The following is a 25000-nucleotide window of genomic DNA, read 5'->3' on the forward strand; positions in this document are numbered from 1 at the left end:
TTAAGACACGCATGGTCTACACCATATTACCAAATAACAAATGACCAGTTGTTACCATGTAGACTTTTACAACTGCACTGAATTTGAGGCAAATAGATGTAAGCATACGGAAAATTTGCCTTCTTTCTCTTCCTATCGAATTAACATTATTTTTTTGTTCTTTAAAATCACCGTCAAAAAATTATTTATCTTTCAGTTTTCATGTTGAGGAATCGTACAACAAATTGCGACGATGTGAAAACCAAAAATAAAATATTCTTCATCAGTCATACTCTTGTTCCTCATTTTCTGACTCTTGCTACCATTATATATGTATATTTTATTTTTATGGTTTGGATAATGTATATTTTATTTATATAAATTACTAATTAGATATCAGACACAAGTAATTTAAATACGTAAAAAATTAACTAAATATTGACAACAACCGTCAATCATTATGGAAACCATTTTCTGCTGGAAGTATTTTGATGTCAATCCCAGGAATAAGAATTCAGCTGTTTGCAAGTTATTTCAAAGCATCACATTAAAGGATGGCAAATCAGCAAAATCTTTTACAACGACTAATATGTTAAACCGTCTTAAAACGGTTCATTCAAAAGAAGCAAAAGTTGTAAATAAGAAAAGCAAACGCAATGAATATTCAGGGACAGACATTCCAGAAACAAGTGGCAGCAACTACTAGCCTCCAGTGAAACACGAAACTACTGTAGAATTCATATTGGCCTAAAAGAAAGTTTGGAATATTAATGATCACAGGTCACAAGAGATTCATTATCTGATAAGAGAAATGATTGCGCGTGATATTCAACCATATTCTGTAACATCTGACATTGGATTTAATAGGCTTATTGCCAAATTTTGTTCAAATTACAGCATTCCACCAAAAAAAGTAGTTCACTGCAAAATAGTTTTTGATATATTTACAAAAGTAAAACAAAAATTAATCTTTCTCTTGCTGAAATTAGAAGCATTTCATGAACTACATACGTGTGGGCAGCTAGAACAGATAATGCTCCCTTTCTGAGTTTGAGAGGTCATTGGCTTTCAAGTGGCTTTGAACCGTGCAGAGCGCTGTTCCATTCTCTGGTGCACATACAGATGCAAGAATAAGTGAAGAATTGCATAATGTTCTGAATGAGTATACTATTTCAATTAAGTTTTCTTAGTCTTGCGGGATTCAAGAAGAAATATAGTTGCTGGTGTCAGGGATTGTGATTTAGAATAACTATCATACATTGTAACTGTAAAGACAACCATTACAACAGAAATACAGCCTCTCACTTTAATCGCTTTCTATTAGCAAATAAATTAACTGAAATACAGCTTACTTTGGAAAAACAAACTCATTCAAGATATGACCACATGGTGGAATTCAACATATTATATGCAGAAAATAAATTAAGAACAACGAAAAGCTCCGCTAATGCGTGCTGTTGATAAGATTCCTACCATAACTACCTACCAATGGGGACTTGTTTGAAAAATATCCAGTTCCTGAGTCCATTTGAAGAAATCACTCAAGAAGCAAGGCACAAAACATCAACCATATCAAAGATACCTACAAATTTAGCTGTGAGGTTATTTCTGTCAAAAGCTGTCAAATTTAATTCTAGCATTTCAGACTTTAGTGGAATCCTTCTTACCATTGTTAAACAATTCAGGTTATCAATGGAAACAAGATTTTCATCCTTAATGATAAAAACCTGTGTATGTCTACTTTTCTAAACCCATGATTCAAATATTAATTTCAAAAGATTGGCATAGAAAACTTATTTGGAATTGGATGCTGCATCTACTTTCCACTGTTGATAATGAAGCAGAATCGGCAGGATATACTACCCTGCTGAGGGCGAAGAAGCACGAACATGTGTGAAATACAACATGACAATTTTGAAACCAACTGACAAAAAAAGTAACCAGCAAAAATGTCACAAAAGATGCTTTCATCACCCCTAGTATAAAAAAGACAATAGAAAATAAAAGTACAATTATTTCTAATTCAATTTCGGCCTTCACTTTTGAGGTGTGAAAAGTGAATATTGCATCATTTATGATATCAAAATTGTAATGATGGACAATTTTTAAAGTATCATCGATATAATTCTAAACATAATGATTATTATGCCTATTTTTTTAAAAACAATTCCAGCTACAACTTACTTCATTATAAGTTAATAAAATGCTGATATGTCCAGTTTTGGTGGCGGAAATAAAGTACCAAATGTCATAAACATATACTAATTTCAAAATCACATATCACAAAAACTGTTAAGATACAGATCTGGAATATTGCACGCCTAATATATATATATATATATATATATATATATATATATATATATATATACATATATATACATATATATATATATACATATATATATATATATGTGTGTGTGTGTGTGTGTGTGTGTGTGTGTGTGTGTGTGCTTATTAAATAGTATCCTCAAGAAAATATCATAATTTTAGTTTTCACTTTGTTTATCATAGCGATGTAATTAAGTAAAAGTACATGTTCAACATCAATTTAATTTTAATAAAAAAAGAGAGCTGCATGTTATACAAATGATATTCTTTGGCGATTCTGTTGAATTCTTCGCTTGGCACATCACATCCATCCATTTGAAGTGGTTCCCTCAATCTCTTCTGCAGTAAAACACACACAAAGAAAAAACTTCAGCTGTCCTTCTTCAATGCTTGTGGATCAAATCTTTTGTATTGTTTATTGAATTATTAAATGAAAGTACAGACTAGTTTAAAAAAACCCTTTCCTTCACGTGTTAAAGAAACGGATTCCCAAAAGTTATCTGCATAAGTACTATTTTTTTAACATCTTTATTTTATTTTTGTATTGGCTTTGTTCAAGTTAACGCTGTGATTGTTAACACATGATTCATTCCCGGTTTGTGCAGACCATTCTGCTTTACGTTGAATGCCCAGAAAAAGTCCCTTCTAATTAATGTTTACTAGTTTTAAAATAAGCAAACGAACTTGGGTGTTTTTCAGAATGAAAAAATATTTTTTATCTGGTAAATATAAATCAGGAAGAACTTTTTCGTGGTATATATGTGAATTTATATATACTGTAATTTTTAAATGAGAGATTTATTCATTTTTTTTTCATACGAGAATTTAGGACGCTATTGTTTATTTTTCGACTTTTATTTATTTTATTTTATATTTTTTTTAATAAAACGCAACTTTGAGCAAATACAATTTAAAGAGTCGGTCATTTTTTTTCATACGAGAATTTGGGATGTTATAAGATTCCTATATTAACAATTTACCGAAGGGGACTTGTTCAAAAATTCTCCAGTTACTTAGTCTATTTGAAGAAATCACCAAAGAAGCAAGTCACAGAACTTCGACTATATCGATGATAATATCTACCATTTTAGCTTTGAGGTTATTTCTTTCAAAAGCTGTCTCATCTAATTTTTATATTTCTGATTTTATTAAAATCCTTACCACTGTTGCACGATTCAATGAATCAATGGAAACAAGATTTTCATCCTATCTAAATGATAACAGCTTTTCTACTTTTCTTGATACAAGATTCAAATTTAAATTTCAAAGAATCACCTAAAAAACACTAATAATTGGATTCCACATTATCTACTTTCTACTGATGATAATGAAACAAAATCAGTTGGATACACTTCTTCAAGCTCTGTTGAGAGTCAATAAGATCAAAGTGAAAATAAAAATGTATCTCTTTCATTAACCGATTACCTCCCAATTAATCGGTATACCCCCCTCTCTCTCTCATATGTATATATATATATATATATATATATATATATATATATATATATATATACACACACACACGTTCATATACGGATAAGGATACATATACATATATATATATACATACATATATAATAATAACAAAAATACGTCCCAAATAATGGCGACTAAATCTAAACAAGGGGCATATAACTCCCTCAAAAACGCTTAGCGAGCGTGAAAAAAATACTCCAGAATGGCTAATAAAAAATAAATAAATAAACAATTATACATATATCACGCCATTTCTCAGTTTCTCTCCTTCCGTTTCTTAATCTTACGTATATAGATGTGTATGTGCGTGTGCGCGTGTGTATATCTATTATAGACGATCGGTCAGCGGGTACAACTTCTTTTTTGAGTACGAACAAGTCACAGTACAAGTAAAGAACATCGTCGAGACGGGTAGGCTAATGGGTAGGGGGGGATGAATCATTGAGTTGTTTCTTTGCTGATCTTGACTGACATAATGTTAAACTTGAACGTTTACGAACAAATAATCTTGACGGCGTCTTAGAAAAATACTAATTGCAGTCAGAAAGTGATGGAACCGATTGTCAACAACAACAACAACAACAACAACAACAACAACAATGTTTGTGTAGACGATAATACAACTGAGTAAGAGTTCGTACCAGTCGGGGATACGTCCTTGACAACCAGTCCAACAGTGAATTTTTTTTTTTTTTTTTACAAAGTGATCACCACTTATCAAGGCCCGGAAGCCACTCAGGGATAAGGGTTATTGCAAGTACATTACGTTAGTGTGGAGATTTGATGAAGTGTTTACTTAAGGGGGCGGTTCATTAGGAATTTGTTAACGTTGGACTTGAAGACATCCAAGTTGTAGTCCGGTAGGAAGCAGGCAGACGGAACAGAGTTCCACAGGCGTGCAGTAGTTCTAAGAAAGAAGTTTTGTTCATGGAATCCACGTTTTGATTTAGCCACAGATATAGAGTGGGAGAAATTTTTCACAGTGGATTCAGCTAGACGGATGTTTTGCGTGAAAGATTGGCGAGGGAGGACCAGAGATTAGAGTTCAGACGAGCACCTGCCATGGAAATAACGATAAAACAAGGATAGGCTCGCAACGTCTCTTCTGTGGGAGAGAGGTTGCAGGGTAGAGAAAAGGGCATCCCCCACTAAGCCACGAAGTCTATTTTGTACTCTGTCAAGGCAGGATAGGCTGTTTTTAGCAGCTCCTGCCCAAATATGGCAACAGTATTCCATCCTTGGACGTACTTGGCTTTTATATAGATAGAGAATTGCATCAGTAGTGAGATATCTTCTGGAGCGGTAGAAGGATCCCACCATCTTTCCAGCGACGTGTTCCATTTCAGATCAGGAGTAAAGGTCAAACCCAGAAGCTTGTCAAATATTTCTCTTAGACACGAAAAAAAAATTGCATATTTTTTATAAACAGTTTTAGCAAAAAATAAATTGAATAAAATAAAATAAATAAATAAATATAACAGCACGAACCATTTGTCGTGCCTTAATTTATCGTACGCACAAACAAACCGATCGAAAAAAGTCGAGTAATTTTCAAATAGTATATAGACTCTTGTCGTCACATGATTTTTCTTTTGTCATTTATAGACTCAAACTTTGCGTCTGACGATAAACGAATGTGACGAAGAGATCATCAGTTATTTTAATTACACGTATTTAAATATAGTCTGTATTTGCTCACGTATCTATTTGTCTTTTCTTTTAATTATCTATAATAGCCACCAACTGTAGATCAACACAACTAGACAACATCTGTTTTTTTTGTCTGCTTAGATAGTAAACTATGGTGAAACCTTTTTTTTTAGGTTTTCGTTTTATGACAATTTTATTAGATGTTAACTATTGTGGTATGGACGTAATACACACACATACACGCACACATATATGGATATACGTATACATACATATATATGTATGCATATATATGTATATATGCATATATATATACACACACACCTATATATATATACATACTTATATATAAATTATCATTGCTGCATCTTTCCATATGATCGCCGTCACATTGAGTTCTACCCATCTCGTCGTCCATGCGATCTCAGATGACGCTGCAGTCCCGCCGTAGATTTGCACATCTTGAAGCAGATGTGACATACAAATTGAGCAATTGACTTCCTCTGGAGGCTTAAGGGTATTCCCATGTACAATCATATGCATTCTCAAACCAGCAGTAGAATTTTGCTGCATATTAAACCGATCGCTTGGTCCGGACTAATAGGTACAAAGTTGACCTGACCAAGAGTTTCGTGCGACTTATGGTGATTGACGTAGCCAGCTTTTGACAGAAGCACTCGTTCATAAATGTCGCATTTCCAGCTCTGTGTATCATTGTTAAGACCATCAATTAAACTTTTGCGAAGCTCTCGCTTCAGATTGTTGTGAGTCTGCTCTCTTGTCTCTAGAGCACCACAACTTTCACGTACAAGCTTTCGCCACTTCGGCATTGGCAGAGTAAGTTCTTCCCACGTGTCGATGTTGATTTGCAGAACTTTCGAATTGTTCTTTGTACAGCCCCTGAACCACTTCCTAGGCTTATGTTGAGGGCGCTTGCCATTTTCCAGCTCCCCATAAAGAATTTGTTTCGGCAACCGACAATCTTTCGTTCGAACCACGTGGCCCACTCAACATATGTGATACCTGATTACAAGGGTCTCAACAGCAGAGCAACATGTTCTCACAAAGACCTCAATGTTGGGTACTTGATTTATATACCTACATACATACTTACATGCATACATATGTACATATACTTACACACACACACATATATATATATATGTAATCCTCTTTTTGTCATACAGAATTACTTTTATCAGTTAGTTATTTTACCGAGGTAATTGACACTTAATCTAATCATTTTCTTTGTTTTGGTTGTAACTTTTAGGACATTACTATTGATTCGTATTTTTACCTACGAACAAGGCCATCTCTGCGAGATTTCAATGCGGTTCTGAGTACGCAAATAGATCAGCGGCAAAGTTTTGTTGCAGACATGACAAACGATATCACTGTCTTCCCTTAACACATACATATACACTACGCCAGTTTGTCCCTTATGTTATTGGCTTTTGCCGTGTGGTCTCACAGACTGAGTAGAGCAGCCCTCAACAGACAGGTTCAGTCATAAATGTTCAGGCTAAAATGCATCTGGAAGTTTAAACACGTATCCTTAAGATATCATTAGCATTCTTACAAATATTACAGACGTGTTTCAGCCAAACCAATCGCTCCGAAGCCGTACTCGCACATTCCTCATATTCTTGCTATGGGCCTTTATCTTGGATTTAATGACATCTTTAAAGCGTCTACTTGGCTTGTGTTTCGGATGTTTACCCCCACCCTCCTCCCGAGTTCCACGTATAATAGCTGTTTACAGAGAATCTCTTCTTCCATACCAGCTAGATGCCCAGTCCAGCGCCTCTGATCACATATGATGCGTATTTCTACGCATGACATCAGTTTTCTGTAGCATCGTATTTACTTTTACTACTATTTGCTTGTAATTGCTTCGCACACTACTACTACTACTACTGCTGCTGCTGCTATTAATATCTTATTTAAATTAAATGTTTAGTATTGAAAGGCGAACATTTAGAAACGAAAAGAATAAAACAAGAAACCCCCCCCCCAAAATGTAGAAAAGAATATTCGTGTGAATTAGTGCAGTGCGTCTTTATTTTTTATTGTTGCTGTCATTGGTTTCCTCGATGTTTTCTAGAGTCAGCTATTCACAGGATGTTCCAAATGTAGATTACTAACAAACCATACGTGAAAATGATGAAGCAACAAGATTCGAACTCGGCACACTCAGGTCCGCATCGTCACCATGGCAACTTCCTTATACGTGTTCAAAAGAAGGAAAAAAGAAGTAACGTGTGCTTTTATGTAGGCGCGGGTGTATTTTAAAGATATCGAGTATGTGTGTGTGTATCTTAGAAAGATATAGTGTATTGCATGTTGGAGAAATAGAATGTAAGTATATGTGTGTATTGAAGATATAGTGTGTGTATATGTATATTGGAGATATAGCGTGTGTGTATACGTATGCTAGAGAGGTAGTGTGTGTATGTGTATATCAAAGAAATAGAGTGTGTGTTTGTATAAAAAATTATGATATAAATCAGACACATATTGGATTTGTTGCTTTCGGCCTGGCTATGTTCTGTTCAGTCCTAAAATATTTACCCTCCCAAGCATTACCTGCTCTCTGAGAAAGGGGCTAGTTTATTGCTAATCGTCTGAGAGGCCCTAAATAAGGTGAATAATACGTGCATGTCTTTATAGAGTGTGTATATGTGTATGTGTGAGAAAATGTTCCGATATGTGTGTAAAAGACAGTGTGTAGGTCGGAGATAGAATTTGTGTCCATGTGGATCTTTGTAGATAGCGTGTTTGTATGTGTATGCATAAGAGATAGTTTATGTATGTACGTGAGACATTGTCTGTATGTGTATGAGTGAGAGATGGATTGTGTGCATGTGTATGCGTAAGAGATATAGTATATATATGAGAAATAGAGTCTGTATTTGCATGCTTGATATATAGAGTGTATGTACGTATATGTGAGACGGATCGAGTATGTGCCTGCGTGAGATAGAATTTACATATATATGCATGCATAAATGGCAGTGTATGTATATGTGAAAGATCAAGTGTGTGTATGTGTATGCGTGAGAGATAGTGCGTATGTGTATGAGTGAAGGACGGAAAGTGTGTATGTCTATGCGTAAGAGATAGTGTGTATGTATATTTACGCGTAAGAGATAGTGTGTATGTATATTTACGCGTAAGAGATAGTGTGTATGTATATTTACGCGTAAGAGATAGTGTGTATGTATATTTACGCGTAAGAGATAGTGTGTATATATGTTTACGCGTAAGAGATAGTGTGTATATATGTTTATGCGTAAGAGATAGGGTGTATATATGTTTATGCGTAAGAGATAGTGTGTATATATGTTTATGCGTAAGAGATAGTGTGTGTATATTTGAGAAATAGAATGGATATATGTGTATGTGTGAGAGATTGGATGCGTGTATATATGTGAGAGAGGTAGAGAGTGGAAGAGTGATGGAGAGGAGGATGAAGATAGATATGGAAGAGGGGACGTTATATAAATTGAAAGAAATTAGGAGAAGACTATAAAAAATGGCGCCCAATTGATTAAAGTCGTTCGGTACAATTTGATGGGATCGCCGTCTTTCATGAAATCGACCAAATCTGATGATGGGAAGAAAAAAAAAAAAAAAAAAAAAAAAAAAAAAAAACAACAACAAAAACAGAAAAAAAACAGCGGGACTCAAAGGTCACATTTGATTAGTCTCATCCTTGAGAGATGCTGAGATGCGTAAAACACTCTCCATCTCTCACTCATACACATACGCACTCGTTGCTTTACTTCTTTGATTTTCTGATATCATTTCGCGATGAACTCAATTTTCTTATATGAAGAAATTGCCTCCGTTCTTACTCATTTAATTCAACGATGTCAAGGAATTACATAAATTAAAAAAAAGGTAGCATATTAACACGCGTTCTAAGACGGACGCTTGGTGCGAAATGCAAATTACAAGCTTCATTACTGCTTACAGTTTAAAAATACATAAACCAATATCTGATAGATATGAACCATATAATTTGGATTTCACACCGAGCGTCTCGATTTCTTATTTAGCTGGTTCGGATCTTATTCCATACGAGCCATTCTTCTTTTATGGCCTGGTTCTCTGGGCGAGGGGAACCCTTTTGTCTGAATAAGGTACGATTCAGTCCAAACATAGAAGGCTAGTTTCCCAGGCATTACAGTCTCCTTAAGAAACGAGGTTATCGCCGTGCGCCTAAAGGGTGACGGTGTCCGTTTTCAGCTATTCTTTATCCTTCGAAAGTGCTCTACCCTTTGGTGAAGCTGAAATTTTCCACCCGCATTAAACCAAGCTCATGTTTCACCTCGCTGCAAGTGGGTGGCAGATGGCTTCTTTTTGAATAAAAATAGACAGATGTACAAAGTGTATATATTTTAAAACACTAAAAACTACGTATGTATCTATCTGGGTTTGTAAATTATCTTAAATCACACAAAGACAAGATCAACAGTTTCATGAGGAAGCTACAACAGCACGATTCCCAGTACTAAGTTGTCTAATCGCAAATCTACAAGTGGCTTGACAAGACATTCGAAGATTCATTGAATGCCTACTAAACATTATCCTCGGGTATCTTCAGTTTCTCTTTTGTCAAAGTCCCTAACACGAGGATATTTCTCATAGGAAGTAAACCCTGATCAATTATTATTAAAAAAAAAAAAAATGGCGTTTTGTTTCCCTAAGCCATCCAGCACGCTCCTTAATCTGCGGACGAGGACATCCTTTCTGTTTATAGAAGGCAGCTTCTAATCTTCTCTATATGAATAAAATGAACTCATTTTTTCCCGTCTGATTTTGACATTAATAGGATTAAAAATCAAGATATTTCATGCAAATATAATATGCACAAACGGCAGAACAATATCTGAGGTGTGTTATAGGCTTATTATTTCTCAAATTCCTCGATAATCTTAGATTTCTATACTTTTTCTGCTGAGAAGTCACGGCCAAAATCGGTTAATATCAATGGAAGTGGTAAAATATTTTCTCTCTAATAATTTCCTCCTCCCCCTGCCACTACTTAACACCGTTTGGGGATCGTTCATAAGGAACAGTTGAGAAGAGAACACCGGTTTGGCTTCGTAGTTCTTTCATGTAAAGTTATTTAAAATCACCAAACTAAGCTGCAGTGCTCTGTGGCGTAATGGTTAGCGTGCTGGACAATTCACATTATATTTTCACGTTCGCGCCGACCTACCGTAGTCGTTTTTTTTTTTTTCCTAAACAACTGGAATGGACTTTTCTTGGTGGCCGAACTGTTAACGTTGCAGATGATTTTTTTTTTTCACACTTTATTTTCCTACTTTTACTCATGACTCCGAGTTTGATCCTTCCTACTTACCTACCATAACATTTTTTAAAACTCCCCCCCCCCGTCCCGGAAACAAACACTCGGGCAACGCCGGGTACCCCCGCTAGTATCAAATAAAAAGTCCTGGACAATGAGGAATTAATAATAACAGCAAAACAAATGAGTAAAAATAAATCTACATACTTACAGGCCGGCACCCCGGATAAAAAGGACGTCTCAACCCGTTTATACACAAGGCGGGAACAGATAAGTAATAGTGTAAACCTTATCTCCTATGGAAGTGGCATTATAGTCATGATACAGGCTAAACAAGATTAGCCATAAAACCTTTATAAAAAAAAAGTCCCTCGGCCACCGATAACTACAAACTCTAGCAACTAAAAAACAGAATTTTAGAGGGTTAAAAGGCCAGCCATGACCAATTGCAAAAAAGAAGGCCCTATTATTCTACTCCAGCTATTAAAAATTGAGAAGTGGAGATAACCTTCAAACACGATCCTTACCTAGAAAATAAGAAAAAATAACAAGCGAGCACTCCCACAAGAAGGAAAGTTTCTTTTGTGTTTCATATGTGAAGGCTTATGTAAGACTAAACCGGGGTTAAAGAGTCATCTACGTGTGCATGGGCGAATAGCAATTAACTGAATGAACTGGCTAACTTCTGTTAAGAATAAACAATCATCATGTATCTATTTATGGTGTACACATGTGTATGTGTTAGCGATAGAATGTGTATGTATATGTAAAAGAATAATAGAAGGAGGGGGAGGAGATAGAGATGCAAATAATTCTATGTTCTTGTTTGATAGGAGCCGACCCTTTCGTCTGAATGAGGTTTGGTTCTATTAGAAAGTCATTCTCCTAGGCATCACCTCCTACTTAAATTAATTTCATGTCTGATCTTACTACAAGTGGTTGCAATGAACCACCTTTTTTGTAAAAAAGACCAATATACAATATATCAGCATATACATATATATGAGACTTAGGGTTGGGGGAGTCGACGAATAAAAAGGAGAAAGACATGCCTTAGAATCAACACGAATAAATTATTTACGATTTCCTCTTTCTCTTCTTTCTTTCTTTATTCTTTTCTTCTTTTCTCCCTTGCGTCTTTTCCTTTTCTCACTTATTTCTTGACCTGATGTGTGCAGGGATGATAGAAGTGAGGCGGGGGATATACAAGAGGACAACGTAAGTCGTACATTTTCTGACCACATAAAAAGTCCTATTTACGATGCCTCCCCACAGGACAGAGTTAGACACCAGGGTCGTTTTTTTAACGTGGAGAAAAGGAACAAAAATTTAAAATTGTCTCAGTCGTGAAGGATTTCTCCTCCACTGACAGAACAATAAATTGAAGTGCAGCATCTGAAGAACAGATACTACTCTTTGATCTCGGCCCAAAACAGTCTAGTTAAATTAAAAATATTTTTATAACTGAATAATACCGATTAAATCTGAAACTCCTTTTATGTCAAATCCACATTCTCCTACTATTTGAACCTATACACACTAGTATGTTTAAGATTTGGGGCGGCCATCACACACACACATTCCATACGAATACTTTGCTTTCTATGATGTCTCTGAATTTTTCAGATGAGGATTGGTTATTTGTATTATTTGGATTCATCGGACTACTGTACTCATCTTGAGTGTGATTTTCACAAAAAATTCTGTCCATTCCTGAGTTCGACAAGATACACCTGAAGAAGTTTGGAGGTTAAATCGACCGAAACGTTGAGAATATAGCACTCAAGATGAAAACAGTAGTTCGATGAATCCCAATAATACAGACTTTTCTAGTGTTCCATTTATTTTATCTCAATTTTTAACCCCCTATCCTTTCCCATTCATTCCTATATCTAAACACACATAAATTCGCACCCTATTGGGTCTTATTTGCATAAAAAAAGTCATATTTCACAACATTTGACAGAACCTCCTGATATTAACTCTCCGTGACGAGGAAGGCTTGATATTTTCATTGCAAACTTTGTAAAAGCTGTATCGGCCGAAGAGGTCTCTAGTTACTGGTAACTAGCTGATCGAAACATGCTTATGACTGTGTTGCAACATATTACTGCTATACATGTTCTGTCAGCCATGACCGGGTAGAAATCCTAAGCAATTCGTTATTCTTAGTATCGCCTCAGTGAGGATCAAAACTTCAACCCACAGAAGAGTGTCACATAAAACTTAATTTTATCTAGTATTTACTTTACGCCAGGAGTCCTTGCGATCCTTGCTACTCCCGTGGATTAAAAAACAGGTGTTCCATTTGAAATTTCGTGCAGATTCATTGTTCGGCGGAAATATTCCCGATTTTGACACGATAGACCTAAAAGAATATCAGAGGTTACATCAGCCGATATGTTGTGTGAATAATACTAAAGATGAGAACAGTAGTCCGAATAATTAAAATAATATGAGTCACGTTAATATATAAAATCGATCTTTAACACGAATTCTGTGTACCTAAGCTACAAGCCTTTGTATACCTTAACTGCCATAATATATTTCCATACCTTACAATATATATATATATATATATATATATATATATATATATATATATATATATATATAGGTCTCACGCAGTGCCGATTTAGGAGAGATGTGCTTCAAGTTTGCGTAACCTTTGCATTGCAATTACACGCGCAACTACCGTTACGGACAGCTTCCATTGTCTTTCGAGACTGAATGGAGGCCATGACTTTATTTATACACAATTCTTATATGCACATATGTTTTAGCTGCGATTTCTTTCTAGGTCCACTTCCTCAAATACCGACACTTGTTATTGAGCACTATTTATGAAAACTGGAATTTCATTGGATTAACATCTAGAAAACAATGCAATCGATATATATATATATATATATATATATATATATATATATATATATATATATATATATATATACATTTCTGTAGAAATATATTTTCTTATAATATATATCAATCCTTATTTAAGAAGCTCAATGTAATTACAGAGCAGTATAGAGAATAAATGACAAAAAATTATATTCCAAAATTCATGCTGTTGACCGTCTTATAATGTATTCCTATAATTCAGTTGACTTATACAATTCTTGAGAATATGTTTCTTAACGCAAAATCAATCACTTAATAATTATATCAATCAGTGAATCTATTATGCCCTTAACTCATCAGAAGAAATAGCAACAATCAATCCGTCAAAAGGAAATGAAGTGTGATTTGACAGGATTAAAATCCGAAAATTGGAAGAGAAGCTGTATATACCTTTTTATTTTTCCATTATGCCATATTGAATTGTATAAGTCAACTGAATTAAAGGAATAAATTATAAGATGGTCAACATCCTGAATTTTGGAATATAACTTTTCGTCATTTATTCTCTCTCTCTCTCTCTCTCTCTCTCTCTCTCTCTCTATATATATATATATATATATATATATATATATATATATATATATATATATATATATATACATACATACATACATACATACAGGGCGTCCCCAAAATCTGGTTACATTATGTAGCCAGACTTTGTGGAAGCATCCTATAGATTATGTAGCCAGACTTTGTGGGCACCCTGTATATATATATATATATATATATATATATATATATATATATATATATATATATATGTGTGTGTGTGTGTGTGTGTGTGTGTGTGTTTGTGCACTGTATATATATAGGGAACCTATGCGTAAGAGGGAATAGAGGGGAAGGTGAAATATACGAGGAGAATAGAAAAGCGAAATATAAATATTTACTAGATTTAAATCTGTTCGGTGCGTGACCACAACAGTAGAAAATCTCATAAAGATCGTCAATATAATTAGACTCGTCGTTATTTATGGGATAAAGTGGCTGGCAACGATCAAAGTGGGACAGATACCGAATCCGTGTGTACATTTGTAGACGTTATGTGACATTCTTGATATTTAACCGCGTAATGAAAACGTTAGCGGTTCATGGGAGATGGAATCCCTAGATGTGATTATAGGTGTTTTTTTTTCCAGGCAGAACACCAAGAACCATTTTTATCTTCTTATTCTCCCAGTGGTTCGTAATCGCAAAAAAGATCTTCGAATTTGGCAAACATGATATCATTGGCACGTTAAAAGTGAAGCACAGAAGTAATTTCCAAAAACATTAAATAACGACGGCCGGAAACAGGCAATAATCACGGTTCAACTTGGAAGCTTTTGTGCCCCCCCTCCTCCTCCTCCCACCCTCAAGAAAAGAAATTATCATGGACGGGCATCCACTACTCATCAGGATAATCCTTAAAAATGTCACCCATGGAATTGTTAATAACATTCAGAATCCTTTCTACAATCCAACCATACTTGGTACCAATATAATTTTAGTCACTGCCTAGTTTGTCCACCAAATTCCAGCTATGAATTTCCAACAGTCTTTGTGTCATTGCCGATGAATAAGCTACAAATATACACGTACTTATTATTAATACTAAGCATTATTTAATATTTTTTTTACAAAAGAGTCATCGCTTATCAAGGTCCGAAGGCCACTCGAGGATAAAGGTAAATGAGTGTCAGGTAGCCGATAAGACAATATTGTGATAGTATTAGTGAAAATTTGTCTATTTAAGGGAGCGGATCAACTCTAATTTGTTTACACTGCACTTGAAAGTGACCATTTGTTGTCATCTGGTAAGTAGTCCCATAGTATTGTGCTCCACAGGCGGGCAGTCATAGGAGCGAAACTTTGTTCTCGGAAGTTTCGTTTAGGTTGAGGCACAGATGGAGGGTAGGTGGAAATTGTTAACAGTAATTATAGCTAGACAAGTGTATATTGTCAAAGCAGAAAAAGGTTCTTCCAATAGCTTCTCCTCTAGATGTAGCAACAGTATTCCATCTTAAGACGTTTAGGCAACCTTAGTCCAAAAAAGTGATGTTGTGAGGGATGAATAGTATTTGTAACAAAATAAGACAACTCCCCACACTTCGAATAACTCATTGGAATAGTTGCTTAGACATGTCTCAACGGGTTCATCAAATACTAGCAAGTGGAAAACTCTCTGAATTAATATTATACATCTGATTTGAATTATATATGGACATGTCTCAACGGGTTCATCAAATACTAGCAAGTGAAAAACTCTCTGAATTAATATTATACATCTGATTTGAATTATATATGGGCCTAAATTATACTATATATTATATTGGTATGCTTAAATTAAAAGTAAAGCATATTTCCTTGTTGTGCAAACGGAGATCCCAGGATATTATTAGTATGAATGAATTAAAAGTCAAATTATTTATTTAATAAAAGTATACTTATTGACTATATTTATCTCTTACCTAACTTAGCGATTGGACTACTTGTTTTTGGTTAAAAACAAACCACAAATAGATCTGAGCAGGTAGTCTACTATCTAGAATGGGTTGAGAGGGTCTTACTAACCAAAGTTTTATTATTTGCCTTTTCCCGACTAAACGGTTCTCAATTATGAAATGATTGTACAGATTGACCCACTTAAAAGTAGCCCAGAAAATATAGTTGAGAGGAGGAACATTCTTTTATTGTTTAAATTACATGCAGTGTTATAAAAGATGCTGGAAGTGCTCTCCGTTGACATCTATGCATTTCTAGGCACGTTTAACAACGTTTGCAGATACTACCTGTAGATCTTTTTCTGGTGATTCTCCTGATAGCGTTGGAAAAATTCTCCTTTAGTTGGTCTAGATTGTGAGGATTATTTGCAGAAACTTTTTGTTTTAAATTCCCACAAAGATAAAAAAAAATCACATGATAACAAGTCCGGAGAACATGATGGCCATTACCTTTTGCTTATTGTTCTCTCTTCCGTAAACATGTCATGGACTCGTGTCAGTGATCTATGAGACGTATGGCATGTAGCGCCATCTTGTTAGAAAAAGAATTGCATTTTGTTTTGTGGTGTCAGTTGGTCGTTAAGAGAATGATTAGAGATGTCGGGCTACTTTTAAGTGAGCCACTCTGTATATAGACGTACTTATTTATTTTTAATAAAATTTTTGAACAATTTGGGAATGTTTAAGTAGGACAGTTCCTCGAGTATATGTGGTATTATGGTGATTGATGATTCGAGTTAAAAGGAGGAGAGACATTTTTTTATCATGGTGACAAAGGATGACAAACAACACTCATTTCCCCCACACTTTTTAATGACATTGTAAACAGTATTTAAAAATATTTCTGCAAATCGATATTTCAAAGGGCATTACTTGTTCTCGGCAGCATCAGCACCATTTGATGCCGGAAATGTTCATGCAATTATTTCCGTTGAAAAAATTCAAAATATGGACAGACATACACATAAACAAAGAAACTGCTTACAAATATCAAGTGCAAACAAAAACACCATATATTATTGTTATAAATTAATTTAAAGTAAAAAAAAAAAATTTCCTTTTTATAAATATCAAGCGGGAACGCTGACCCCACAATATTATTGTTATGAATAAATTAAAAGTAAAATTATTTATTTAAAAATATACTTTGGCATACCATATATATTTACAGATTTTTAAAAATGCCTCGTCACAAAGTATTATTTTCATGTCTCCTTAATCTTTTGGATAAGGTCAAAGTTTAGTATCTGTTTAACATCCGCGGTTTTAGACAACGAAAGTTTTCGTGTAATTTTTTCGCTTGAAAAAGTCAAAATGCAGACAGATATACAAAATAAGTAAGTAAGTAAATAAATAAATAAATAAATAAAAACAGAAAATGCCGTTTACATTATAAGTGAATTTATATGTTGTATTGCTGGCATTTTGAACAACGAATGATTTTTTAAATACGTGCTTTTAAATTCTGTTCTGATTAAAAAATAATGGCAAACTAATTCCTGTATGAGTGGCATTCTGTTAATGATAGACATGGAAAGTAGAAAATTGACCTTGGTTTTACTTTCGGGAGCCTCGTAACTAGTCCTATTTACTTCTTTAGTCCTCACATTCCATGAGCGATGTTTCTAACAAAAGGACAGAATTGCCGCTTTCTGGATCAGAATCTGTCCCATCTAACACTTATCGTTGGCAAAATTTTTTTAACCTTGAAATAGTATTTTATTTTTAGCTCCTTACATCTAATGGCTTCATGCTTTGTCTGGAGCAATTTCCATGAGAGAGAGAGAGAAAAAAAACAAAAAAACAAAAAAACGTAGATTTGTTTTAAAAAGAATGCATACTTACTAAACGCCATGAGAATAGTCTTCCGAAAAGTGAACATAGACTTGAACTGCAGCGACCGGCAAATTCGGAAGTACCTGTTAATACTGATTGCCGTCAAAGACATGACGCTGGCAATAAAACTGACCATGTTGATATAACCGAGTACAACGCACGAAGTTGTACTGAATGGCCATTTGCCATAAAAGATGGCGTAGATGGTCATCGGCATATTGACGACGGCCACGATGATATCAGATGTTGAAAGGCATAATATTAAATAATTGGAATTATTCCGTAGTGAACGCGTCCGGAGGATGATTGTGCAGAGCAACGTGTTGCCGGAAAAAGCAAAAATACAAATACAGATGAGAAAAAGTCCCTCGTAAATCCGCATGTCTGTGTGTGCTGGCGATGCGTCTGTTGTCGGACCGAAAGTCGATTGGACTATCTGGCCCTCAAGATGGTTCCACCTGAAAGAATTATAAAAAAAATTAAATAAAAAAATTTGATTTATATGTTAGCAACTAAGTGACGGCCGTTTTATTTTTTAAAATTTAAATTCAAAAGATTTAATAATAAAAAATAACAAGCACTAAACCAATAATATATCTTCTCTTGGTCTTTGCACTTTCTTCCTAACGTTCAACAAGATTTACCAACACATATTTCAGTATGGTCCGTAAACGGCACAACTACTTATTACTTTTATTAGATTTTGTTTTCGTTAAAAGCCAGAAAGACATGTACGATAAGAGATAAAAAGAAGAAAAAAAAGAAAATAGAAAGAAAAAAAGAAAAGGAATATTTTATTAACCGAACGTAAAAAAAAAAAAAATTTCACTGATTAACCTCCCCTTAAAAACCTCTCCAGAAATAAAGATCAAAATTAGCCTTGTAATACCTAAAAATTCTTATTAATCACTTAAGAATTATTTTATTTATATAAACAAAACTACTTGAACAATTTACGTAATTTTTGGAATTCGATATTTTTTCGTCACGTGCACGTACGTTATACAGATTTAAAGATAATTATTTATTTTATAATTCTGGACAAGCACCAGATTTCAATACTTCATGGGTAGAAATTAAAAAACGGAGCCATGAATAGAAATAAAATAAAATTGCAAGAAAAAATATCACTTTTTCTTAACATGACATTCTAGTTGTTTCATGACCTAAAATACATGTGCCCCCCCCCCTAGAAAAACAGAAACTACATTTTTTTATTAATATAAAACTTAATTTTAATACTTTTTTCCTCTCTTTCAGAATATAATAATCAACCTTGTGCACAACATATTGGAAAAAAAATTCTTCCGAAACATGTCATGTCAATCATGGAAAAACGTTTGGAATGGAGGCTTATTTTACAAGCAATGTCTTAGTGCAAGCCAAATTTTGGAATGAGTTTCAATGTCGCTATGTACCATCAAGATGCGGAATTTTTTATTTAGTTTAAAAATTCAGAAGCTTTGAACTGTTTTAAATCTTAATTCTAAAGGTCGAAGAGGCACTTATCTGAGTAGAAGGAAAAGGAACATTTATGCTGTACGGGACTCAGTGACGACATGTTTGCCTCCAACGTCGCGGCGGCCATTTTGGATCATATTTTAGATGCCTTTTCTGCAAAGCAATCCGTATAACTGAGACTTTGAAGAATGAACACCCAAAGTTTAAAGTTTAAGTCTAAAAAGTTCATTGGAATTTTGTAAACGTTGATAAAATTCAGTAAAGTTTATATGGGATCTATTTTTAGGGGGAGAGGTGACCTTTCATTTTTTGGAAGAGGGGGATCACCCTGTAAATTGAAAACAAAAAACAAACAAAAAATGAAACAATATAGATTGCAAAATGTGTCTAAAAACTGATAAAAAAAAAATCTTGAACGCAAAATATATTTTAACATTTTTTAAATAACGAAAAACAAAAAAGTAGAAACTTTGTTACTAACCCAATTTATCAAATTATACGGAAATTTGGACATACGATTTGTAAATAACTATAATAATTGGTTGAGCGATCGAATTGAAAAATTAAAAAAAAAAAACACCAGAAGAAAAATAAAGTATCGAATCATCCTAGAATTTTTCACTAAGGAGTCATCACTTATCAAGAGCAAAAGCTATTCGAGGATAAGGGTAAATGAGATATATGAATGAATTCTAAGTTGAATATTATGAGAGGAGAGAAAAGTATAAATAGTATGAACAAAGATTTTGCTAAATACCCAGAAATCATTTTGACAAGAATAAGTGCACCTGGCAACTGGATGTAAAAACAAACAAAAAAATAAAATAAAAATAAAAAATAAATTAAAAACAAGCAAACAAAAACCAAAAACAAACAAAAACAACAAGCAAGATCGAGTGTCAAAAAAAAGTTAAATATTGGATGTTTGATAGGTCATTTTCGACAAAAAAGTATATGCAGATACAATCATAACGTATCAAGAACAAATCAATTCATTGAAACGACCATCGCCGAATAAAACGCCCTGTTACTTCAATAACAATGCCGCCCTAAGAGAGCATTTAAAGTAGTACGCTATGGTTACATAATACAACCTTAAATAAATAAAGAGATGGTTAGCGATTTGGGCCTGAGAAGAATCGACCTAACAACCAACTATCCATCACTGTCACTGATAATAAAGACACATTGTTATATTTGTATATACGTGTGTGCCGTCATCCTTAAAAGCACAGCAGAAATACAACAATTTCAGTTTTTATTATTATTATTATTATATGACTCATCAGCACAGCTGAACCTACTGGGAATCGAACCCAACACGTAAGGGTCTCGAGTCTGAAGACTTTACCTCTAAGCCACCCCACGAAGGCGAAGACTATGCCAAAATTTTGCTGATTTTGCTTGTGGTACTTTTACGAGAGGAATACATGACTTTAACGTTAATTGGGAATCCTATTCCCTCACACAGTGTGTGTGTGTGTGTGTGTGTGTGTGTGTGTGTGTGTGTGTGTGACTGGCTATGTTCGTTGATTTGTTGGCAACATTTATTTTTGTCTTCTTGTAAACTTTGTTTTTATTGTAGAGCGACCACTTATCAAAGCCAAGAGTCATTCGATGATAATGAAATGATTGTCAATTGAAAAATGAAGACAATCATTGAAACGGACAAAGTTTGATTACTGAAGAGGCAGGTTACCACAGGTATTTATTGACATAGCACTTGAAGACGACCATGTAGTAGCCTGCAGGGAAACAGCCCTGAGATAAAGTGTTATTTATAAATATCAAACAACATATTTTGCTCGGAAAACATACCCGATGGAGCAAGAGTACATTTTTAGATGTGTCCTGGTATTTCTATTAGAGGCTCGGTCGGACAGTCGGTCATACTTTTGTATGAAATAGCATTGTTGCCACTTAACACGACGATTGAATAGATATATCTTACATTAGATACGTCCAATCATTTGTATAAGAAACTTGGTCTGTCGCTTATCTGATGTTTAAGCTTAAATTAGATTTTTTTGTGGTTTTGTCACATTAAAGTTCGAATTAGCATATTCACATGTGTAATACGCGTATTTTTGAAATAGCATTGGTCTGTCATGCTTAATATTGAAAAAGATCGGTCTGTCAAGCATGGGTTTGAAATAGCATTTTTATCTGTCTGTCATGTTTGAGTTTTAAATAGCATTTTAATATGTCTGTTATGCTTAAGTTGGAAATAAGATTTTCGTCGGTCTGCCATGCATAAGTTTTTAAATAGCATTTTTGTTAATCAGCTATGTTTAAATTTTGAATAGGGACACATAAGTTTGAAATAGCATTTGGTTTCTGACACAATAGAATTTTATTTGGCTTTGTCACGTTTGGAATATCATCTTAATCTGTTTGTCAAGCTTAAGTTTAAAATAACATTTTCATTTTTCCAGTGCGCTTAAACTTGAAATAGAATTTCCGTTTGTCTGTTTGGTTTACGTTTGATGTAGCATTTTCGTTTGTTTTTTATGCTTAAGAATTTCCGTTTGTTCATTCGACATAAAGTTCAAAATACATTTCTATCATTCAACGTATAGATCGAATGAACGTATTACGTGAACATTCTTGTTAAGAATCTGGCGAGCACTAACTAGATAGAATGCATATATAACACGTGCAAAAGCTCTGATATTTTAGAAGACGGCATGGAATTACATCTAAGGCGAAATGCAATCATGACTTATCAAAAAATAAAAACAGAAGAGTCTTATCACATGTTAGCAGGAAACTCGCCTTGATTTCACCCTATGCTATTAATTATGTCGTGTAAAATGTAACTGTATTTCTCACCACTTCCCCATGAAGATGTTTACGCATTACTTGCCAAGTCAATGCGTAAACATTTGACGGCCAAGTCAAACCCAAGGTAGATCTTCAATATGGATAATCAAACTAACTCTCTCTCTTTCTTTCTTTCTCTCTCCCTCTCTCTCTCTTTCTCTCTCTCTCTCTAAAGGGAGCACTCGCAATTAGAAATAAAAAATAAATACCCTGTATAGTCGTGTTCTTCAGATGCTGCACTTCAATTTCTTTTTCTCTGTCAGTGGAGGAGAAATCCTTCACGACTGAGACAATTTTTTATTTTTGTTCCCTTTCTCCACGTTAAAAAAAGACCCTGGTGTCTAACTCTGTCCCGTGGGGAGACATTGTAAATAGGGACTCTGTATAGTCGTGTTGGCGCTCTTTATCAACATGGCCTAGTCTTAAGAAGCTTTGAATAATAAAAAAAGTAAAATAAAAATAATGCATGCAGTTTAAATTCCCGGAAAAAAGAAACTAAACTGAACTATCACAGACTTAGCACCTAGATAATCCGACTTCTAAAAATTGATAATTACAAAAAAGAATTCATTTATATAAGGCTGAAAAAAGAAAATTGTTAAACAGGCATAAGCCGATTTCTCAAAAGTTTTCAATTATAAAAAGAGAATTTAACTATATGATGATGAAAAGAGAAAACCATAGATTAAATTTTGCAAATAGAAAACGGAGATCCTCACCTGCTTACCATGTAGCTGTTTCGGAGACTTAAAAACAGGATAGCTGTAAAACACATGGCTCTCCAGTGGAAAATACCACTTCCCCATTAAGAAAATGTAAAACAATACGACTACTATTTATACTAATATATATATATATATATATATATATATATATATATATATATATATATATATATATATATATATATATATATAAAATATAAAGCTGTGTGTGTGTGTGTGTGTGTGTGTGTGTGTGTGTGTGTGTGTGTGTGTGTGTCTGGTCACGAATAGGCTCCTATATGGTTGACTATTTAAAAAAACTGATTACATATAATGATAGATGTATCGAGACACAGGAACGGGCATGTTTGATCTGGCAGAACGGTGTTCATTAAAATTGTGGGGTCTGCGTTCGCGCCTGGTCCACAAAGTATGGAAATAAAAAATTAAAAAAAACGTTACCAAGTGTTTTTGATATAGATGTACATAAGAATACTTTGATAAGTATGTTTTAATTTAAATAGGGATGGTATAATAAAATTGTGGGGTCTTCGTTCGCGCCTGCCCCCCATAGAATGGAAACAGGCGCAAACTTTAATAAACACGTTTCATATTTATCTACATAAGTATACTTTGATAATTATGTTTCAGTTTGAAGAAATATGGTATAATAAAATTATGGGGTGTTCGTTCGCACCTGACCTCCACAGAATGGAAATATGTCACAAAGTTTAACAAGGTTTTTTTAATATAGATCCACATAATATTGTGATAAGTGTTTCAGTGTGAACAGGTATGGTATAATAAATTATGGGATTTATCTATTTTATTTTTACTTTCATCATATTTTGCTTTGGTTTTGATACTCCCCCACCCATTCAACCCAAATTTACGACCCTTCCTTTTCATAACCTATCATACTTTCATAAATCACAGTCCATTTTCTGTAGGCTGTTTTTGAACCCAGTCAACGACGGGTACTTTTGCTAGTATATATATATATATATATATATATATATATATATATATACACGCACACACACACGGCATAATCGCGTTGACACATCGGATCGGTTCTCGTCAGATCACCGAAGTTAAGCAACGTTGAGCCTGGTTAGTATAAGATTGGTGACCATTTGGGAATTCTAGGCGCTGTATATATATATATATATATATATATATATATATATATATATATATATATATATATATATAAGTTAACGTGTCTGTGTGTCTGTGTACATTTCTCTACGCAATAACTCTGTCAATTTTTAGTCTACAGACTCGAAATTTGATATACAGGGTACTGAGATTTGGGAAAATCGATGTGATCGATTTTCGGTCAGAAATTTGGCTGTTAAGGAGTCAAAGTTTAACGATTTGACTTTTGAGAAGTCTACCAAACTTCTCCGACAATTTTGGGTCTAAACACTTTATATTTTAGATATAGGTTCCTTGGTCATGGATCGAACTTAATAACTTGATTTGAGCCCCAAAAAATAAATGTTAAGGGGTCATAATAGGAGTCAAAGTTAAAAAAATTGACAGCTTTTTTTTTTTTTTTTGCTCAGGGAAGATATATGGTCCTTGATTATGGATCTAACAACTTGATTTGAGCCCAAAACAATAAATGTTAAGGGGTCATAATGGGGGTCAAATTTAAAAAAAATTGACCTTTTTTTTTGTTCAGCATACACCTCCAAACATACGACCAACGCCGGGCACTCATGCTAATATATATATATATATATGCTAGCATGGATACCCGAAGTTGATCATTTTTCAATCAAATCGATCAAGTTGAGAACCTATCGCGGTGCACAGGGAGGAAGCTTTACATGCCTCCCCGCAGTGACTTAGTCCACAATATATTTTAGTCTACGTTGCACTGTAGAGAACCTGTTATATCAAAGAACCTAGTGTTGATTTTATATGCCTGGCCTCACTGGTTGTGCGGTGATAATGACTTGAATTTAAGATTAAAATGAAAAAGTCAAGTATCATCGTGCAATTGTGCTTCGATCAGAAACGTT

At 34.2% G+C, this 25000-nt stretch overlaps 1 protein-coding gene across 2 annotated transcripts in view; it reads right to left on the reverse strand.

Moving 5' to 3' along the window:
• The window catches only part of LOC145268131 (uncharacterized), a 150903-nt gene that overhangs the window by 62238 nt on the left and 63665 nt on the right, over positions 1-25000 (reverse strand). For both annotated transcript variants that reach the window (XM_080123355.1, XM_080123354.1), the window contains exon 2: positions 17989-18437. In XM_080123355.1, the coding sequence (XP_079979481.1) occupies positions 17989-18437 (449 nt within the window). The remainder of the gene's footprint in view (positions 1-17988; positions 18438-25000) is intronic.

Source organism: Euprymna scolopes, chromosome 4 (genome assembly GCF_053919585.1).
Source record: "Euprymna scolopes isolate OS-2025 chromosome 4, ASM5391958v1, whole genome shotgun sequence".
Taxonomy (NCBI): Eukaryota; Metazoa; Mollusca; class Cephalopoda; order Sepiida; family Sepiolidae; genus Euprymna; species Euprymna scolopes.